This window comes from Muntiacus reevesi, chromosome 9, assembly GCF_963930625.1.
Source record: "Muntiacus reevesi chromosome 9, mMunRee1.1, whole genome shotgun sequence".
NCBI lineage: Eukaryota > Metazoa > Chordata > Mammalia > Artiodactyla > Cervidae > Muntiacus > Muntiacus reevesi.
Window position 1 is genome coordinate 1,055,621 of NC_089257.1, and position 18,461 is coordinate 1,074,081.

Consider the following 18,461-nt stretch of genomic DNA (forward strand, 5'->3'; position numbering starts at 1 on the left):
GAGTGGCTGGGATGGGGAGGCAGGCAGACTGCTTTACAAAGAGCAGCATACATAAGGGGAAGTAGAGAAACGTGAAACCTGCCTACACTGGGACTTGGGAACAGGAGACGTGGACACACCAGGAGACAGTGGGATGGCCCGGGCTGCCCTCCAGCTCCTGACCCTTCTCTGGGCTGTGACAAGGACCAGCACCCAGACCCGAAGCTCATGCTGTGAGTAGGGCATTTTTTCCAAGGAGGTCAAGGAAGCGGTTACCCCGGGGACAGGCAGAAACCTCAGACACTGACATCTAATGATGAGAGAGTGCCTGAAAGTAGCAATCGTGACAGGAGTTCCACTACAGGGTGTAAGTGTGTATGGTTCATCTCTCCTGACTTAATGGCATGAGTTCTTTGAGAGGCAAGTCTCTGCATTTTACATTAAGAGAAATTGAAATACTGTTGCAGGAATGATGGTTGATGATTCGGGGGAAGACCCTCAGTGACTATTCTGACCATGTGCCACCAGCAGTGAGAATATTGGGTACCTGCTGAGGATAGGTCGGAGCCCAGATCCTTTTTATATCTCATGCAAAAGTGAGAAAAAGAGGGATGCAAGGAAATCAGTGATTTCTGGGAACATGCTGGAAATAGATGAAATGTCTGTGAGCCATAGCATTTGATGCTGCTAAGTAAAAAATCACTTTCTTAAAGATCACAGTTCTTTGGAAAGATGTAGGGACTAACTGGGTATTCCCGGGGGCTCAGAATCTGTCTGCAATGCAGGAAACACAGGTTCAATTCCTGGGTTGGGAAGATCTCCTGGAGGAGGACGTGGCAGCCCACTCCAGTATCCTTGCCTGGACAATCCCATGGACAGAGGAGCCTGGCGGGCTACAGGCCATGGGGTCATAAGAGTCAGACATGACTGAAGTGACTGACCATACATGCAGGGACTGACTGGCCTCAAAAGGAAACCTCAGTGTTTTCTCCATTTCTCTTTAATAATTACCCCAATGGGGGTATCCCCAAGGATACTAAGAGATGCTTTCTCCTAAGTGATGCAGAAAACATTTCTAAGAAGAGACAGTGAGGATGAGGGATTTAGTAAATGACTTTGCCCTTCACAGCTGTTCCCTCAGCAGAGCAGCCCTGGGTCAATGGCATCCAAGTGATCATGGAGGACTCGGTGATCAACTCCACCTTCCCAAACCCCAGCATCCTGATTGCCATGAACCTGGCCGGAGTCTACAACTTGGAAGCCCAGAAGCTCCTGACTTTCGATCTCATGGCCAGTGACACAGCCGGTGAGAAACCAGAGCCCCTTTGCAGGCTCCCTGAATCTCCACTCCCAGACCCCCCTCCCCAAGTCCCTCCACCCCAACGCTACCTGTGGTCAGGCTTGAATCACCCAAACACCTTTCCCTGCATCCCTGGAAGGGCGGAACCTCGAGTCCGGGCACTCACATAGGAGGGCAGTAAAGCAGAAAGAGCTCTAGATTAAACATAAACGAGCAGGCTTCCAGGTCTGACTCTGCCACTTATTAACTCTGTGCCTTTGAAGTGGACACAGATTCCCATCAACTTCACCTCTGTCATTTACAAAATACTGGTCATTCGAATAACAATAACACTAGTAGTAGGATTTCCTTGATGGTCCAGTGGTTAAGACTCCATACTTCCAATGTAAGGTGATGCAAGTTCAATCCCTGGTTGGGGGAGAAACTAAGACCCCATATTCCATATGGCATGACCAAAAAAATAAACACGAACAGCGACAATAACAAAAGCAATAAAATCTCTGTTCTGCCTACCTCACAGGAGTTGCCTTGAGGTCCAAGTTAGAGAAACAAGTAGAGTTAAAAGTGTCTTGTAACTAGATATGTTTCCATGTGAATTTGCAGGGGTATTCTTGCTGCCTTTCTAGGAAATCTGAATGAGGTGGTCAAACCACATAGAGGCCACCAGGTTGAACATTCCTGCAGTGTTTCCCCCACCTCTTTCCTTAGGAAAGGTCAAAAAACTATCTTATCACATTATTTTTGAAAAAATGAAAATTATCTGGAAAGAAGCAGAGAGCTCAGCCTGACCGCTGGAGCTGTCCCCTCTGGGAATGCCTTTGTTTACCGGTATTTTCTCCTCCACAGACCTGACCGCTGGAGCTGTCCCCTCTGGGAATGCCTTTGTTTACCAGTATTTTCTCCTCCACAGGCCTGACCGCTGGAGCTGTCCCCTCTGGGAATGCCTTTGTTTACCAGTATTTTCTCCTCCACAGACCTGACCGCTGGAGCTGTCCCCTCTGGGAATGCCTGTGTTTAATGGTATTTTCTCCTCCACAGCCCTGACCGCTGGAGCTCTCCCCTCTGGGAATGCCTGTGTTTAACGGTGTTCTCTCCTCCACAGCCCTGACCGCTGGAGCTCTCCCCTCTGAGAATGCCTGTGTTTAACGGTTTTCTCTCCTCCACAGGCCTGACTGCTGGAGCTCTCCCCTCTGGGAATGCCTTTGTTTAATGGTATTTTCTCCTCCACAGCCCTGACCGCTGGAGCTCTCCCCTCTGAGAATGCCTGTGTTTAACGGTTTTCTCTCCTCCACAGGCCTGACTGCTGGAGCTCTCCCCTCTGGGAATGCCTTTGTTTAATGGTATTTTCTCCTCCACAGGCCTGACCACTGGAGCTCTCCCCTCTGAGAATGCCTGTGTTTAATGGTATTTTCTCCTCCACAGGCCTGACTGCTGGAGCGCTCTCCTCTGAGAATGCCTGTGTTTAATGGTATTTTCTCCTCCACAGGCCTGACCGCTGGAGCGCTCTCCTCTGGGAATGCCTGTGTTTAACAGTTTTCTCTCCTCCACAGGCCTGACTGCTGGAGCTGTCCCCTCTGGGAATGCCTGTGTTTAACTGTGTTCTCTCCTCCACAGACCTGACCACTGGTCAGCTCGCCCTCACCATCATGGCCCTCACCTCCTCCTGCCGAGACCCTGGGGACAAAATATTGATTCTGCGGACACAAATGGAGGCCTGGACACCTTCCAGTAAGACCTCATCAGAAGGGGGGCGGGGAGTGAGGCCCTTCCTGAGAATTTCTGTAAAGAGAAGACGGGAGGGTGGACATGGAGGGAAGAGACCCGGTGTTCCTCCATTCAGGGACACTCTGATAATCCCCACGTGAGGTCTCCACTTCCGGTCCAATGAACTAGAAAGACCGCCCTCCCGGGAGGACATGACTGCATGCCTTCACCTGAAGACAGCAGCCTCCCTTTTATGGCCGCTCCCCTGCCAGCTGCCATTCTTGTTCTGAGACACAGGAAGTTATCTCTTGCCGATACGGTATCTTTCTTTTTGGACAGGATTTCTAGCCATGTCCATTTCAAAGGTCTGGCTTTTCCTTTTTCACAAACACCTTCCTTGTGGTGAACGTTAGTCTTACGCAGGCTCCTGTCCCCTCTCAAGGCCTCGATTCCTATGCTTCCACCTTCTATGGGCCCAGTTTGGCCATCCTGGCGCTGTGCCAGAACAACCCAGAGACAACCTTACCCATAGCAGCCCGCTTCGCCAAGATCCTGCTGGCCAACTCGTCTCCCTTTGACGTGGGTAAGTTGCTGGTTTTGAACACTGCCCTGAGCTTGGAACAGCAAGGTCACTGAAGGGTAGAGCTGGGGGTGCCGTGGGAGAAGGGGCTTTGCACGGAGGAGGACGGGAGGACCAGGAAGATGTCCACAGGTGAGAGATGCTGGGCAAACACTTGGTGGGCGTGTGAGCGATAAACGAAACCTAAGGCACACACGAACAGAGAAAGGGAAGCAGAAAACCAGGGCAAAACTCGACATGTCTGGCAGTTACAGAATCTCCACGGAACCAATAAGCGTGTCACCCAAGTCAGGAGTCATTCCCAAAGAGCAGTTAAATTATTAAACCAACGACTAGACTCAGCACCACCCTGAGCCTCCCCTTTAAACCCTACTGAACTCCGGGGAGTTGGCGATGGACAGGGAGGGCTGGCGTGCTGTGGTTCATGGGGTCGCAAAGAGTAGGACACGACTGCGCGACTGAACTGAACTGAACTGATGCGTCCACACTCTGTTCTTCTCAGGGCTTCTCCTTACAACGTCCAAAGATTCTCTTTATATTAAACAGCTCCTCTCTGAACCTTAGAGCCATGGCGCTCTCCTTCAAGGGTACACTGGAACCTTCTTATTCCTGCAACCTGCGAGGCTGCCTGTGAACGGAGACTCTCTCCTCCACCCCGTCACACATAATGACCCCTTCTCGGCACGATGCCCTCTGTGAGGTCCCTCATCTGTGGTCATCTTTTCTCCTCCACCACTGTCTAACCAATGGCATCAGCTCACGTTTTCATCCCTCACGCATGATATGCAGCTTCAGCGGCCTGTCTCATTCCAGCCTCTGTTAGACCAACACTCAGGTTGAGGTTTGCTCAAGTATCTTCCCTGTGGGTCAAACACAGACTGGCCTCTGTTTTCATCAGGGAACTTCCCATGACTAGGGCATCTCTGTCAGTTCAGGAAGTTGGGACTTCTCGGCCAACACTGTCATCCTTAGCAAGATGATGCAACTTTGGGGTGGAGATTAGGGTGGGGAGGAAAAGATTAGTGAGGGGAAAAAAATGCCATCTGGCGAGTCTCTGGTTTGTCCTGGCCTCACTGTATCAGAGTTTGCCCATTTAGTTCACATGTAGTAAGAAGGAAAGGGATGAGGACCCCTGTAACCAGGTACCCCGGAGGAGGCAGGCCCCACCGGCCCCCCTCATCCGAGAGCAACAGGAGAGAGGGCCGAGAGGGAAAAACAGATACAAGCAGTGAATGCTGAAGGAGTTCAGAAAAGGAGTTCAGGCACAGACCGCGCCTGTTTGGTGGGATGACAGAGGCGGCTTCGCTGAGAAGTGACGATGGCTGGGACTTCACCAAGCACTGGGTGTTTGAAAGATAAACGCTGGGACGTGGGAAGCGGGGTTGAAAATGCTACCAGTCAGCTTTCATTCCAGGCGTGAGCCTTGGCGTCGTGCGGAGCGGCTCTCAGGTCCTTGCTCCTTACTAGCTGTGCCGCCCCTGGGGGGTTCCCCAACCTCTCTGAGTCTTCACGCTCATCCTTGGAATGGAGACGACCGGAGGCCCTATCTCACAGGCTGTCCTGAAGGGCCAGGGAGGTTACTGAACACAGTAAAGTGAAAAAGTGAAGTTAGCCCCACAGTCGTGTCCGACTCCGCGATGCCATGGACTGCAGCCTGTCCCCCTCCTCCGTCCGTGGGATTCTCCAGCCAGAGTGCCAGAGTGGGTTGCCATCTCCTTCTCCAGGGGATCCTCCTGACCTGGGGATCAAGTCCGGGTCTCCTGCACTGCAGGCAGATTCTTTACCAACTGAGCCACTAGGAAAGCCCCCATTGAACGCAGCAATCCAACAGTAAAACGTGGGTTGTTCATATTGTGGAGGGGGTGGTGGTCTTACCCTCTTCTCTGATTCACAGACGCGGGAGCAGTGGCGACCTTGGCTCTGACCTGTATGTACAACAGGATCCCCATAGGTTCAGAGGAAGGGTACCGCGCCCTGTTCGCTCAGTTACTAAAGAAGATCATGGAGGATATCAGCACAAGGATCCAAGACAACGGCATCATCGGAGACATCTACAGCACCGGCCTTGCCATGCAGGTAAGCGCGTCCTGCAGGAGACATAGGTTCAGTCCCTGGACGGAAAAACAGACCTCGCATGCTGCACAGCCTGGCAAAAAAAAACATGCAGGTAAGCCTTAATTCCCCTAACTTCACCGGTAAAGTATAAAAACAAATAAACATGAACTCTCTGTTTCCTTGGGGAAAAATAATAAATCCAAGGAATGTATTTGCTTGCTATTAATTATGATGAGTTTGTTCATAAAAATTCCCATGTGGCCCTAGTGGTAAAGAAGCCACCTGCTGATGCAGGAGACATAGGAGACCCGGGTTCAATCCCTGGGTCGGGAAGATGCCCCGGAGGAGGGCATGGCAACCCTCTCCAGTATTCTTGCCTGGAGAATCCCATGGACAGAGGAGCCTGGCAGGCTACAGTCCATGGGGTGGCAAAGAGTCTCCAACACAATTGAAGTGACTTAGCATGACAGTTTGGTCTATTAAAAAAAAAATAAGGCTATTAGAGTAAGTCCTCAAATAGCACTAACTTTTCTGACTTCATCTTGCCAATCAAATGTTCTTTTATCAGCCTTATATCTTGATCCAAAAAAACTGTGGGATCATATTCAAAATGATTAATGAAAATAAGCCAAAGCTGCCTAGACAACTAATTTTTGTCCAGCTGTTTTATGCTCTCGATGTCAATTCAACCCCACAAAGATCCCTACTACACAGCAACGCCAGATGTGTATGGCCATCCAGTCTAGACTCTGTGCAGCGTTCCCCTGGGGTAGAGCCTCAGGCTCGGATACTGTGAGATGCTGCTTGATATAGCTCCAAATACAACCACATACACACACACACGCACACACACACACACACACACACACACACACCTCTCCCTCCGTTGATTAGGGCAGCAGCCTCCTATGGAAAACACACCAATAAAATAGGGAGAGAGAGAACCAACTAGAATCAGAAATTAAAGGGTTATCTGCAGCCAAATCATCTCAAAATGCCCTGTGAAGTGAAGTCACTCAGTCGTGTCTGACTCTTTGCGACCCCATGAACTGTAGCCTGCCAGGCTCCTCGGTCCATGGAATTTTCCAGGACAGAATACTGGAGTAGGAAGCCATTTCCTTCTCCAGGGGATCTTCCCAACCCAGGGATCGAATCCAGTTCTCCCGAATTGCAGGCAGACTCTCTACCTTCTGATCCCTACAGGAGTAATAGAAAAACTACACTATGACCTTGCCAACATGGAATGCCCAAGAACTAGAGAATCATAATATTATGCTTAGTGAAATAAAACAGGCAGAAAAAGACAAATGCTATATGATATCACTTACATGTAGAATCTAAAAAATAATACAATGAATGTATATGCAAAACAGAAACATTCTCGTAGATATAGAAAACAAACTTGTGGTTACCAAAAGGGAGTGAGAAGTGGAAGGACGAACTAGGGGCATGGGGTGAACAGATACAAACTACTAGGTATAAAACGGATCAACAACAAGGGTATGCTATGTAGCACAGGGCTTTATAGCCATTATCTTGTAATAACCTATCATGGAGCATAACCTGCAATGATACTGAAGCACTATTCTATATGCCTGAAACTAAAATAATATTATACAATCCATGAAATACTAGAATACTAGAATACTAGAGCGGGTAACCATTCCCTGGCCAGAATACTAGAGCGGGTAACCATTCCCTTCTCCAGGGGATCTTCCCAGAATACTAGAGCGGGTAACCATTCCCTTCTCCAGAGGATCTTCCCAACCCAGGGATCGAACCCAGGTCTCCCACATTGCAGGCAGATTCTTTACCAGCTGAGCCATCTGGAAAGCCCATAAATCAACTATACATCAATAAAAAATAAAGAAACAGAATCGTGGTGTTATGATGCCAGCCCTAAATCTAATTTAGTTCTGGATTAGTGCAGGAGGATGTATAAAATGGCTTGGTGTTCTGTATATTAAATTAGCAATGCAATGTATAGCATGGTGACTATAGCTAATAATACTATATGATATATTTAAAAGTTTCTAAGAGAGTAAATCTTAAGTTTTCATCACAGTATAAACACAGTGGAACTATGTGTGGCAATGGATGGCTAGACTATATTGCAGCCATTTGACAGTATATACAAACATAAAACATACAATACACCTGAAACAAACATAATGTTACATGTCAATTATATCTCAATTTTTTAAATATTTTTAAAATTAAGATTAAAAAATCAGCAAAGGCCATAAGTAGACTAGAAATTCGTTCATGTTACACATAAGAGTGGATACAAAACCCCCAATGTGCCATGGAACCAACTAGTGAAAATAAAATGTTTCTACATCATGTTTTGGTCAGTGGAATTTTGCCAGAGAATAAAACACAGTTTTACTGGCTGAATCACACAAGAGCATTCCCAGGGCTCTGGTCTAGAAAGCTTTGTAGTGGAACAAAGGAAGTCTGGAAGAAATTCATGGTGTTTTGTTCATGACTCACTTAAAATAACCTTGCTCTCCTTAGTGCCAGAGAGAGAAATATTTGCTTTTGCTAATTTAGTTTGTCAGTTCTGCAAGGTACACTGTGATAAGCTGTACCTGAGAATTAAAAGTTTCCCTTGGAAAAAGGCAGGGCCTCATTCATATGCAAATATCAAAGGCCAGGTGAATTTCTTGTCAGTTACATAGCCTCTCCCTAACTCCATCATGCCAGAGTTTCTTACCCAGGCAATCTGAAGTTTGAAATCACCAGGTATCTACTATATAAACTTTTTCTAATCTAAAATATTCTGGTGTTGAAAGCCAAGTGTTTCTGTTCCTGTTCAATCTCTCAGTCGTGTCCAACACCATGGACTGCAGCACGCCAGTCTTCCCTGTCCTTCACCATCTCCCAGAACTTGCTCAAACTCATGTCCATTGAGTTAGTGATGCCATCCAACCATCTCATCCTCTGTCATCCCCTTTTTCTCCTGCCTTCAGTCTTTCCCAGCATCAGGGTCTTTTCCAGTGAGTCAGTTCTTCGCATCAGATCGCCACAGTATTGGCGCTTCAGCATCAAGGTTTCTAATGCTCTAACAACTTGAGTTTGAATCCCAGATTGACCACCACCTGGGGCAAATATTGACTCTCTTGGGATTTCATTTTCCCCATAATAGCAAAGGTATAAAAAAATCACAGACATAACGTGGCTTTTAATAACTGAGGTCTCTCCCAAAGGAATAAGGTGAATTAAGCTTTCTCCGCAGCCTTCACTCACCTCTGCCTGCTATCATTGCCCTTCAAGTGACCTAGGCCACTCACATTGTTTCCCAGGGGCACTCATGGGGCCTTCCCTGTGTTCCTGAATCCCTGCTCTTTCGTCCATCAACATGCCAATGCTTTAAAGTTTCCTCTGGCAAGAACTTAACTTGGAGAGGTAAACTCCTCCTGCCAAGCTACTATTGACTTCTAACAATGAATGCATCATTGTTGCTGTTCTGTCACTGAGTCGTGTCCGATGCTGCAAGCCCACGGACTGCAGCACCATGCACTCCAGCAGACTCCTCTGTCCTCCACCATCTTCCCAGGTTTGTTCAAATTCGTGTCCACTGAGTCAGTGATGCTGTCTCACCATCTCATCCTCTGCCGCCCCCTTCCTTTTTGGTTAATGCATCACTCCTTTCTAGAGAGTTGCTGTTGGTAATGTTTTATCCCAAAGGGATACAGATCACTTAGCAGGATCTGGGAGAGGAATGTGGCTAGTGGACAAGACGTGGTTGCTGGGAAATCCTAACGGATGCCCTTTAACCAAAGAGCCCAGTAAAGTGGACTCTGGGAAGAGCCACCGTCATGGTTGCAGAGGTCAACAGTGCCTGTCAGAACTGCCTGTTTGCTGACACTGTTGCCTCCAGCTCACAACCGCATCTGGCTCCCCTCTCGCATCTCCCATTTTTCATTCAAGGCATCATATGAATCAGTTGTCAGCAACCCCAACCCATTAACATGCTCTGGTGCCTGTGGTCAGTACAACCCTAAAGAGAGGGAGATGGGAGGACAGCTTCCACATCATACATTAAAAAATGCTGCTGCAGGGACTTCCTCGACAGGCGTGTCATTAAAACACTGTGTTTCCACTGCAGGGGGCACCGATCCCATCCCTGGTTGGGGAACTAAGATCCCAAGAGACTTGGCGAAAAAAAAATTTTTTTAATTAAAAAAGATGCTTTTGCATAGCATCCCATCTGACACTCCAATGACCACCCCTAAGGTAAGGCAGGACCTACGATTTCTAATTTACCCATGAGATAGAAAACTCAGCAGAGTGACTTGCATGGTGTACCCATCAAGACTCATTATGCAAATAACAGAAACTCGAACAGTTTTTGCTTAAGAAAAGAAAACTGAGATTTACCATTTCACATAAACTAGAGGCTCCAGGAGATTTCAGAATTAATCAGAATAAAGGTCTCAAATAAGATATCAGGGATCAGTCTATCATCGTCTCTCAGTCATGATTTTTCTGCTTCTCTCCTGCTTCTTCAAAGTGTCTGAGAAAGATGGTCACTAGTGCCTTCAGTTCAGTTCAGTCCAGTCGCTGAGTCGTGTCCAACTCTTTGCGACCCCATGGACTGCAGCACGCCAGGCCTCCCTGTCCAACACCAACTCCCAGAGCTTACTCAAACTCATGTCCATTGAGTCAGTGATGGCATCCAATCATCTCATCCTTTGTCAACCTGTTCTCCTCCCACCTTCAATCTTTCCCAGCATCAGGGTCTTTTCCAATGAGTCAGTTCTTCACATCAGGTGGCCAAAGTACTGGAGTTTCAGCTTCAGCATCAGTCCTTCCAATGAACACCCAGGACTGATCTCCTTTAGGATGGACTGGTTGGATTTCCTTGCAGTCCAAGGGACTCTCAAGAGTCTTCTCCAACACCACAGTTCAAAACCATCAATTCTTCAGTGCTCAGCTTTCTTTATGGTCCAACTCTCACATCCATACATGACTACGGGAAAAACAAAATCCTTGACTAGACAGGCCTTTGTTGACAAAGTAATGTCTCTGCTTTTTAGTATGCTGTCTAGGTTGGTCATAACTTTCCTTCCAAGGAACAAGCATCTTTTAATTTCATGGCTGCAGTCACCATCTGCAGTGATTTTGGAGCCCAAAAACGTAAAGTCTGTCACTGTTTCCACTGTTTCCCATCTATTTGCCAAGAAGTGATGGGACCGGATGCCATGATCTTCGTTTTCTGAACGCTGAGTTTTAGGCCAGCTTTCTCACTCTCCTCTTTCACTAACGCCTTAGTGATTACTAACCCGGAAGGGGAAGAGAATAGGCTTCTCCCTCCGGTATCTGTATGTCAGGGAAGGACTCTGATTGGCACGTGCGTCCGCCAATCACCGTCACGAAGAGGACGCACGCGGCGATTAGCCCCGCTCCTGCGTCGCCGCCGTAGCCAGGGCTGCGGAACCTCTGGCTGGCGGTCCCCTGTGATCAAAAGAGGGGCCAGTCCCCCGAAGGGTGTGCGGAGCAGAGTGAGGAGGTCTACCTCTGTGAGACGGCCAGGTTGTCCTGGACAAAAGCTCCCCAGAGGCTTGCTTTGCCGGCTCTCCTCGCCCTTCTCCACCTAACGCTCCCTGGATCTAAGTGTTGTTCAGTCCCGAAGTCGTGTCCGGCTCAAAGCGACCGCGTGGACTACAGCCCGCCAGGCTCCTCTGTCCACGGGATTCTCCAGGCAAGGAGGCTGGGGTGCGTTGCCATTTCCCCCTCCAGGGGATCTTCCCGACCCAGGAATTGAACCTGCGTCCCCTATCCCTCCTGCATAGGCAAGCAGATTTTTTTTTACGGCTGAGCCACCGGGGAAGCCTCCATCTAAGTGTAGCCCAGATACCTACTGAGGCGCTGCTATGTGACAAACACTGCACTGAGCAGGGGGGACACAGCTGTGAGTGAGACCGACCTTGTCTGGAACCTCTGGCTGATCACAAAGGTTAGCGACGGAGTCTAACCCCCACAGGACTTACACAGGCCAGCTCTCGGCTATACCTAATCTGTGTGTGTGTGTCTTCCCCCTGACCCCAGGCTCTCTCCGTGACGCCTGAGAGACCTAACAAGGAGTGGGATTGCCAGCAGACGGTGGACACTGTACTGGACGAGATCAAGGAGGGGAAATTCCAAAACCCCATGTCCATCGCCCAAATCCTCCCTTCACTGAAAGGCAAGACCTACCTAGATGTGCCCCACGTGTCCTGCAGCCCTGGTAAGGACCCTGAACATCTCTCTCTCCCTATAAGGTGGCGTCTTATGCCAGGAATGACAGGCGGACCTCAGTGGTATATGTAATGACAGATGGACCTAAGTGGACCACTCGTAAGTGGCATAAGGGCTTGTTATACCCGTGACTTCCAGGCAGACGAGCCACATCTGCCGTCCGGTCCCCTAGAGCTGTGTGCCAGCACGCAGCCATGCTGTCCTGCCCTTGGAATTCAGCCCCATGTCCACCTCATTCGGCACACGTTTATTGAGCACCCACTATAGGTAAGGCGTTTTGTGGGATGCTGGTGGAGAGAGGTCCATGGTGCTAACAAATTAACGACTTCATGCATTCATTTGACAAGTGCACCAAACATGATGCAATATCTTATCATATCTGCTCGTTACAAAGCCAGGAGATAAAGTGTAGACAAAAACTACAGTATATGGAAGAGTGAAATAAATATTAAGTAGGGACCTCCTGGCACTCCAGTGGTTATGATTCCATCTTCCAATGAAGGAGGTGAAGGGTTGATCCCTGATTAAGGGACTAAGACCCCATGTGTGTTCACTGGCTCGGTCATGTCCGACTCTTTGTGACGCTATGGACTGCAGCATGCCAGACTTCCCTGTCCTTCACACCTCACAGCCAAAAACCCAGAAAACAAAATGAAAGCAAAATTGTCACAAATTCAGCAAAGACTTTAAACAATGGTCCACATCAAAAAAAATCTTTAAAAAGAAAGAAGTACTGAGTAGAAATAAAAGCATCATACACTGCAAAAGCAACGAAAGTCTGACCAATCATGAGTTTGCCGGGGAGGTTTAGGGGAAGAGCAAAGTCGACTCCATGGTCAAGACTTAGAGATGCAAGAATATGCTCACAGCACACCGCAGGAATGGGCTGAGAACCTGGCACAGAGATGTTATACATTTCCTTCTAATCACATACTAACATAAAATGTGATTCTTCTTACATTGCATGGACTTCCTGGTACAAGCAGTGATTAGTAAGCTCCTTGTCAGTCTCAGTACGAATCTACAGAGACCACAATTAAGCAATCCAGTCCCAATTGTACCAAACTCAGCTACACTCACCTAACTCCTTAGGCTGCTTACCAAAGATTTCCCAACTTGAGCAAGGTAGCCATAGAGTCCTTCCTAGGATTCCACACTAGTTACCCAGGTATTTTATTAAATGGTCTGAAACGTATTACCTTTGCTTCCAGATTCTTCAGGTTAACAAAAAGCCCCAAGTGAACAGGGAGTATCATGTACAATACATGACTTAGGGCTCACAATCTTCCCTTCAGCTTAAAAATTCTTTTAACAGAAGAAATGTTCATTGTTAAGGGAGCTGTCGGTTCTTCGGCTGTGACCACTTCTCTAGAAAGGTAAACAGCTTCATAGATCACACCAGTTTCTCAGAAGATTCCACAAAGCACACAGAATCATTGTCATTTCTTGAAATGTTTCTGGGATGCTCTGCCAAAGATAAAGATGCTGCACCTAGACTGCAAACTCCATAGTCTTTAATGAGTTTGGCCTCTGTGCTCTTCACAGATCAAGAGGCGAAACCAACTCAATCCGACTTTCCCAGCCCTGTTCCCACCTCAGCCTCCAACATCACTGTCGTCTACACCATAAGTAACCAGCTGAGGGGCGTGGAGCTGCTCTTCAACTTGACCATCAGTGTGAGCGTGAAGAAAGGATCCGTGCTGCTCGTTGTCCTGGAGGAAGCACAGCGCCGGAACCCCAAGTTCAAGTGAGCGCTCCAGTGACTCTCACCGCTCCTTCCAAGTTCAGTCTGAATCCCCATTCTCTCTCTCCTTCCTTTGTGTTCTTGCTTTTTTCCCTTCTGATAAAGTAACAGATCTTTATCGAATAGCCCCTTGAGGTGCCTTCGATCTAGTAATGAGGCAAGGCCCTCATAAAAATTAAATCACTCGTCGATAGATGATGGAGTTTTCAAAACAGGAATTCAGAGAGAGAGCACAGAGTGGATTAGAAGGGTCGAGGAATGCTTTTGATCGCCTCAAAGAATAGGCCTCATACAGGAAGATATGAAAGGATGGTATTCCAAGAGGAGGGGATTTTATCACTCCAGAGATAACAAGTTTGGGTATAAATTCCTTGAATTCTTAAAGAAGGACAAAGCATTTGAGACAGAACTGAGCAAGGAATTAGGGTCAATGAATAAACCAGCTTAACTAGAAAACAGAATACAGGCCTGAACTAAATGAACGGTGCCTGAAGGGATAGACTGGGTGATACCGTAGACAGCCTGAAATCCCAGGCTAAGGAAATGGGACTTCATGCTGTGGTGAAGCATTGCAAGTTTTTGAGTAAGATAAGTGTTGCAAAATGTTAACTGGGTTGGAGAATGAATGACAAGGAGGAAAGTGGGGGTGTGACTACAGAAACGGAGCTGTTATACAAGTGAGGAGGACTTTATCTAGGAGAAACACACTCATACCAAGGAAGGTGCCCCAGGGCTTGTGAGGGACTGGACATGGAGGGGCAAGAGAAAGAAACTTCAAAACTGTTGACGGGAGTGTCAGGAAGAAACAGTGTCCTTCAGAGGAAAAACAATCCCTTTAGACATGTTTAATTGTCTGAGTTTGAAGTGGAATCATCAGGAAGCTTTTGGAGGTCTGAAAGAAGTCCTAGAAAAAGAGGGCAGGGTAAGCAAAAGAGACTGGGTCCTCATCCGACAGAGACGATGATGGAAGTTAAGGACTGTGTAGTAGGTAGCAGATACAATGCTTCCACTGAAACCTGAGACAGATATAATTATTCCCATTTTACAGACAGAACCACTTATATCCAACACAGTTAAGTAATGTTCTAAAGATCACATAACATGTCACTAATAGAGTTGAGATCTGAAGCCACATTTGACTGATTTCAAAGCCCATGTTCTTCCCACTGCCCAACTGGGGAAAAAAATTAAATAAAAAGGAGAACATTAAGCTTTGGGGAATATTTGTAGTTTGCAAAAAGAGGAAACAGTAGGGAAATATGGAGAAGTTAAGCTGTAAGAGGGGGAATGGGAAGATGCTAAGCCATGGGAAGGAAAAGATGAGTTACTTTCAAAGGAAAGATGACATAATCCAAATTCTGCAGAGAGATGTCCGGGAGAAAGACTGACAAAGGCCAAGGAATTGACGAATGGGTGACTCGGGAGCAGTGGCTCAGGGTTAGGATAAGTACACGAGTCTGCAGACCAGCTCAGAGCTTCTCCAACTTCTGTAGAACAGGTTGGGATAAAGATCACATTTCTAGAATACTTAATTTGCCAACAATCTTCTGAATATACTTTACTTCATCTCCAATCTTAGCTTTAATTTTGCTTGAATTTTATTTTTCTAATTAAACTGTAGTAAATATACATAGGAGAAATTTTGAGGGGGAAAAGCGTAAAGAAGAAAACAAAGCATCTATAGTCTATCCAGAACATAATCACTGTTGATATTTTTTATAATTTTACAGGTATTTTGTCCATGTGTATTACAAATAGTTGTGATCCATATATACATGAAATAGATATTTCTCATCCAGTGTGTACCCCACATTTTCACTTAATATTATTGCATAAGCATTTTTCCATGTCACTGAAAACTATTGAAAAATATGCATTTTATAACTGCCAAAGAGTCAATCTTGGATATTCATTCCATCACTCACCTAATTTTTTTGCCCATTGTTGGACATTAACATTTTTTAATTTGCTTATTGATAAGTTTTTTAAAACCCATTTGTATTTTTATTTAATTCCAAGAGAAGTAAATGGTTTGTTCATTAGTCATTTGCACTTTCTCTTTTAGACATCTTTTTCTGATCTTTGAAGCATTTAGAAGGTCTCTGGCCCTTCATCTTTTCTTATTGCCTGACTTGGAGTGAGGCATTAATCATGTATGATATTATTCTCACAGGTTTGAAACCACAATGACATCCTGGGGACTTCTGGTCTCTTCAATTAACAATATCGCTGGAAATGTTAATGACAAGACATACTGGCAATTCCTGAGTGGCAAAACACCTGTAATAGAAGGTGAGTGAAGAAAAGGAATGTAGGCTCTTTTTCCACTGTTTGAAGTCTAAATTCTTTCATTTCCAAATTTAATTGATTCATTTAATCAATAAATAATTGTGAGAGTATGTGTATATACAATAGTATATATAGCAGCTTTGTATGTACGTATGCACCTATATCATGAATATACAGTGGTGTTAGATAAGTAAATAGAACAAATGAGTAGTTATTTTAAAATGTTTTTTTAAAAAATCAAGAATCTTAGGACATCTCTGGTGGCCCAGCAGTTAAGACTCCACGCTTCCACTACAGGGACATGAGTTTGATCCCTAATCAGTGAACTAAGATCACATATGCTGTGTGGCTCAGAAAAAAAAAAAAAAAAATCAAGAATTCTAACATCACTCTGAGCTAGTGGAAAAAAAAAATTCAGTGAAGAAAAGTGGGTTGACCTAAAGTAATAAGAGCTAAAGAAAGAAAAAGCAGATGTGAGAATGACTTAAAACCAACAAAAAATAACAACAAAAAAAAAAGTGTGTGATCTAAGAAGATGGCCACTTTAGGGTTAAAAGACACGTATGCGTGAAACAAGAGAAGAGCAAACTCACAGCCAGAGGAAATCAATGAGGGATAAAATAACAGCTATCAATGTCATGACGTTATTTTATTTCCTGTTCACATCAACTCTGTAGGTATTAGTGACTGTCCTTTTAAGCAGGAAAAAAAAAAAAAACTGTCTCAGAAAGAAAAAGAGACTTGCCCAAGGCACATACATAGTATGTGATGGAGCAGGAATCAAATCCACAGCTTCCCTCAGAGTCCATTTTTCACCTTCTTTCACAGTAGTGTTTTTAAAAATCGCCAAAAAGAAGAATGTTTGCTTGGAGAAATTGCGAAGAATGAAACTCAGACTCAGCAGAAACCTTAACTATCTCCAAAGTGTTTGCACAGATGCTAAAACATTCTCTGACTTAAAGAGCACTGGTCTACTTTGTCTAAGGATGATGTTAAGTTAACCAGATGTTCACAGAGAGATGTGACCATCCCTTCACACAGTTGTGAAGTCAGTAGAGTCATAGCAGAGTTGGACTGGAGCTTTGTCAAGATGCTTCACTATCCAAGATAACAATGAGACAGATGTCTTTCCTAGCACCTGTCATGAATTGAACAAAATCTGGCCCGTCAGAATTGGTGGAATTGCAGCCAAGCATATAAGAAAGATCTTAGAGTCTCATAAGCCTTGGTTTGAAACCCCCTCTCTCTCTCTTGTTTAGCCACATGGCCCAGCTTGTGGGATTTTAGTTTCCCAACCAGGGATCAAACCTGGGCCCTGGCAGTAAGAGCCCTGAGTCCTAGCCATGGGACCAACAGGCAATTCCTAAAGCCCCTTTTCTTATTTTCTAGCTACACTAAGCAGGTAATGACTCTTCTCTGAGCCACAGTGCCCACAGCTATCAACTGGAAATAGCAATACCCCTTAGGTTATTGTGAGGATTAGAAATAACACATTTGAAATGAGTAAGTTCACTGCCTTTTGCATGGTATTTGTTCAAAAATGTGTATCACTGTTGTAATCAATTCTCTTACAGTTTTCATCTCATTAATTGCCCTGGAAACTTAAATCAGGCTTATTCTCCTGTCTGCTAGTTACTTTTCTTCTCTGGGGGGGAAAAAATGTCGTCTGAGATCCAAAAAGATTTGGGCCTGGAATTGTCATGCTTTCTGATGCCTGGCTACTTCTAACTTAATCATCAGTTATGTCATAATCTGTGTTCCCTGCCCAGAAAGACAAAAATTCTCAACCAACTGCCCTTCCTTAAACCCTCCAAAATGTAGGCGTTCCCAACTTGAACGCTCTAAATTTGGCTTACATGCGCCATTTTAATAGTAACAACTTTCTTGCACATTTATTACGTGTTAGGTACTGTATTAGGCACTGGCAGTCATTATTTCTAATCCTGGAAATAATTCTTCAGCATAAATACTAGTAGTCCAGTTGTATATAGGAGGGAAGGAGGCTGGGACAATCTAAGGGGGTTGGCCAAACATTTGCTCCACATGGCAGCTGAGAGCCTGAAAAAAAAGACCTTGACGTTTCAACTCCATGCTTCCTTCATCCTAGTTAACTCTGGAGATCTTGTTCCCTTAACCAACTTAACGGGCTTCCCGGGTGGCGCTAGTGGTAAAGAACCCGCCTGCGAATGCAGGAGACGTAAGGCAGTTTCCATCCCTGGGTGGGGAAGGTCCCCTGGAGAAGGAGGTGGCACCCCGCTCCAGCCTCCTTGCCTGGAGAGTCCCATGACAGAGGAGCCTGGCGGGCCACAGTCCGCGGGTCACCAAGAGCTGGGCGCGACCGAGGCGACCCAGCGGCCCAGGGCAGCCGGTGTAACGGGGTCCTGCGGGCGGCGGGCGTGGCCGCGGGCGGCGCGGTCACTGCCGGGGTTCTCCGCCTGTTTCCAGGAGTCGCTGACTACATACCCTTCAACCGCGAGCACGTCACAGCCAACTTCACGCAGTACTAAGAGAAGCGGGACTGAGCTGCTATCAAATGTCCCCAAAGGACGGCGGGAATTGCCTTTCAC

At 46.2% G+C, this 18,461-nt stretch overlaps 1 protein-coding gene across 1 annotated transcript; it reads left to right on the forward strand.

Moving 5' to 3' along the window:
• Window positions 1-98: 98 nt before the first annotated feature.
• Window positions 99-18,461, forward strand: CBLIF (cobalamin binding intrinsic factor). Its single transcript, XM_065944915.1, has 9 exons — window positions 99-212; window positions 1,109-1,285; window positions 2,894-3,007; window positions 3,426-3,566; window positions 5,458-5,639; window positions 11,673-11,850; window positions 13,407-13,608; window positions 15,779-15,897; window positions 18,340-18,461. Exons 1-9 carry the CDS (start codon window positions 134-136, stop codon window positions 18,399-18,401), a joined length of 1,254 nt encoding a protein of 417 aa, XP_065800987.1. The 5' UTR covers window positions 99-133; the 3' UTR covers window positions 18,402-18,461.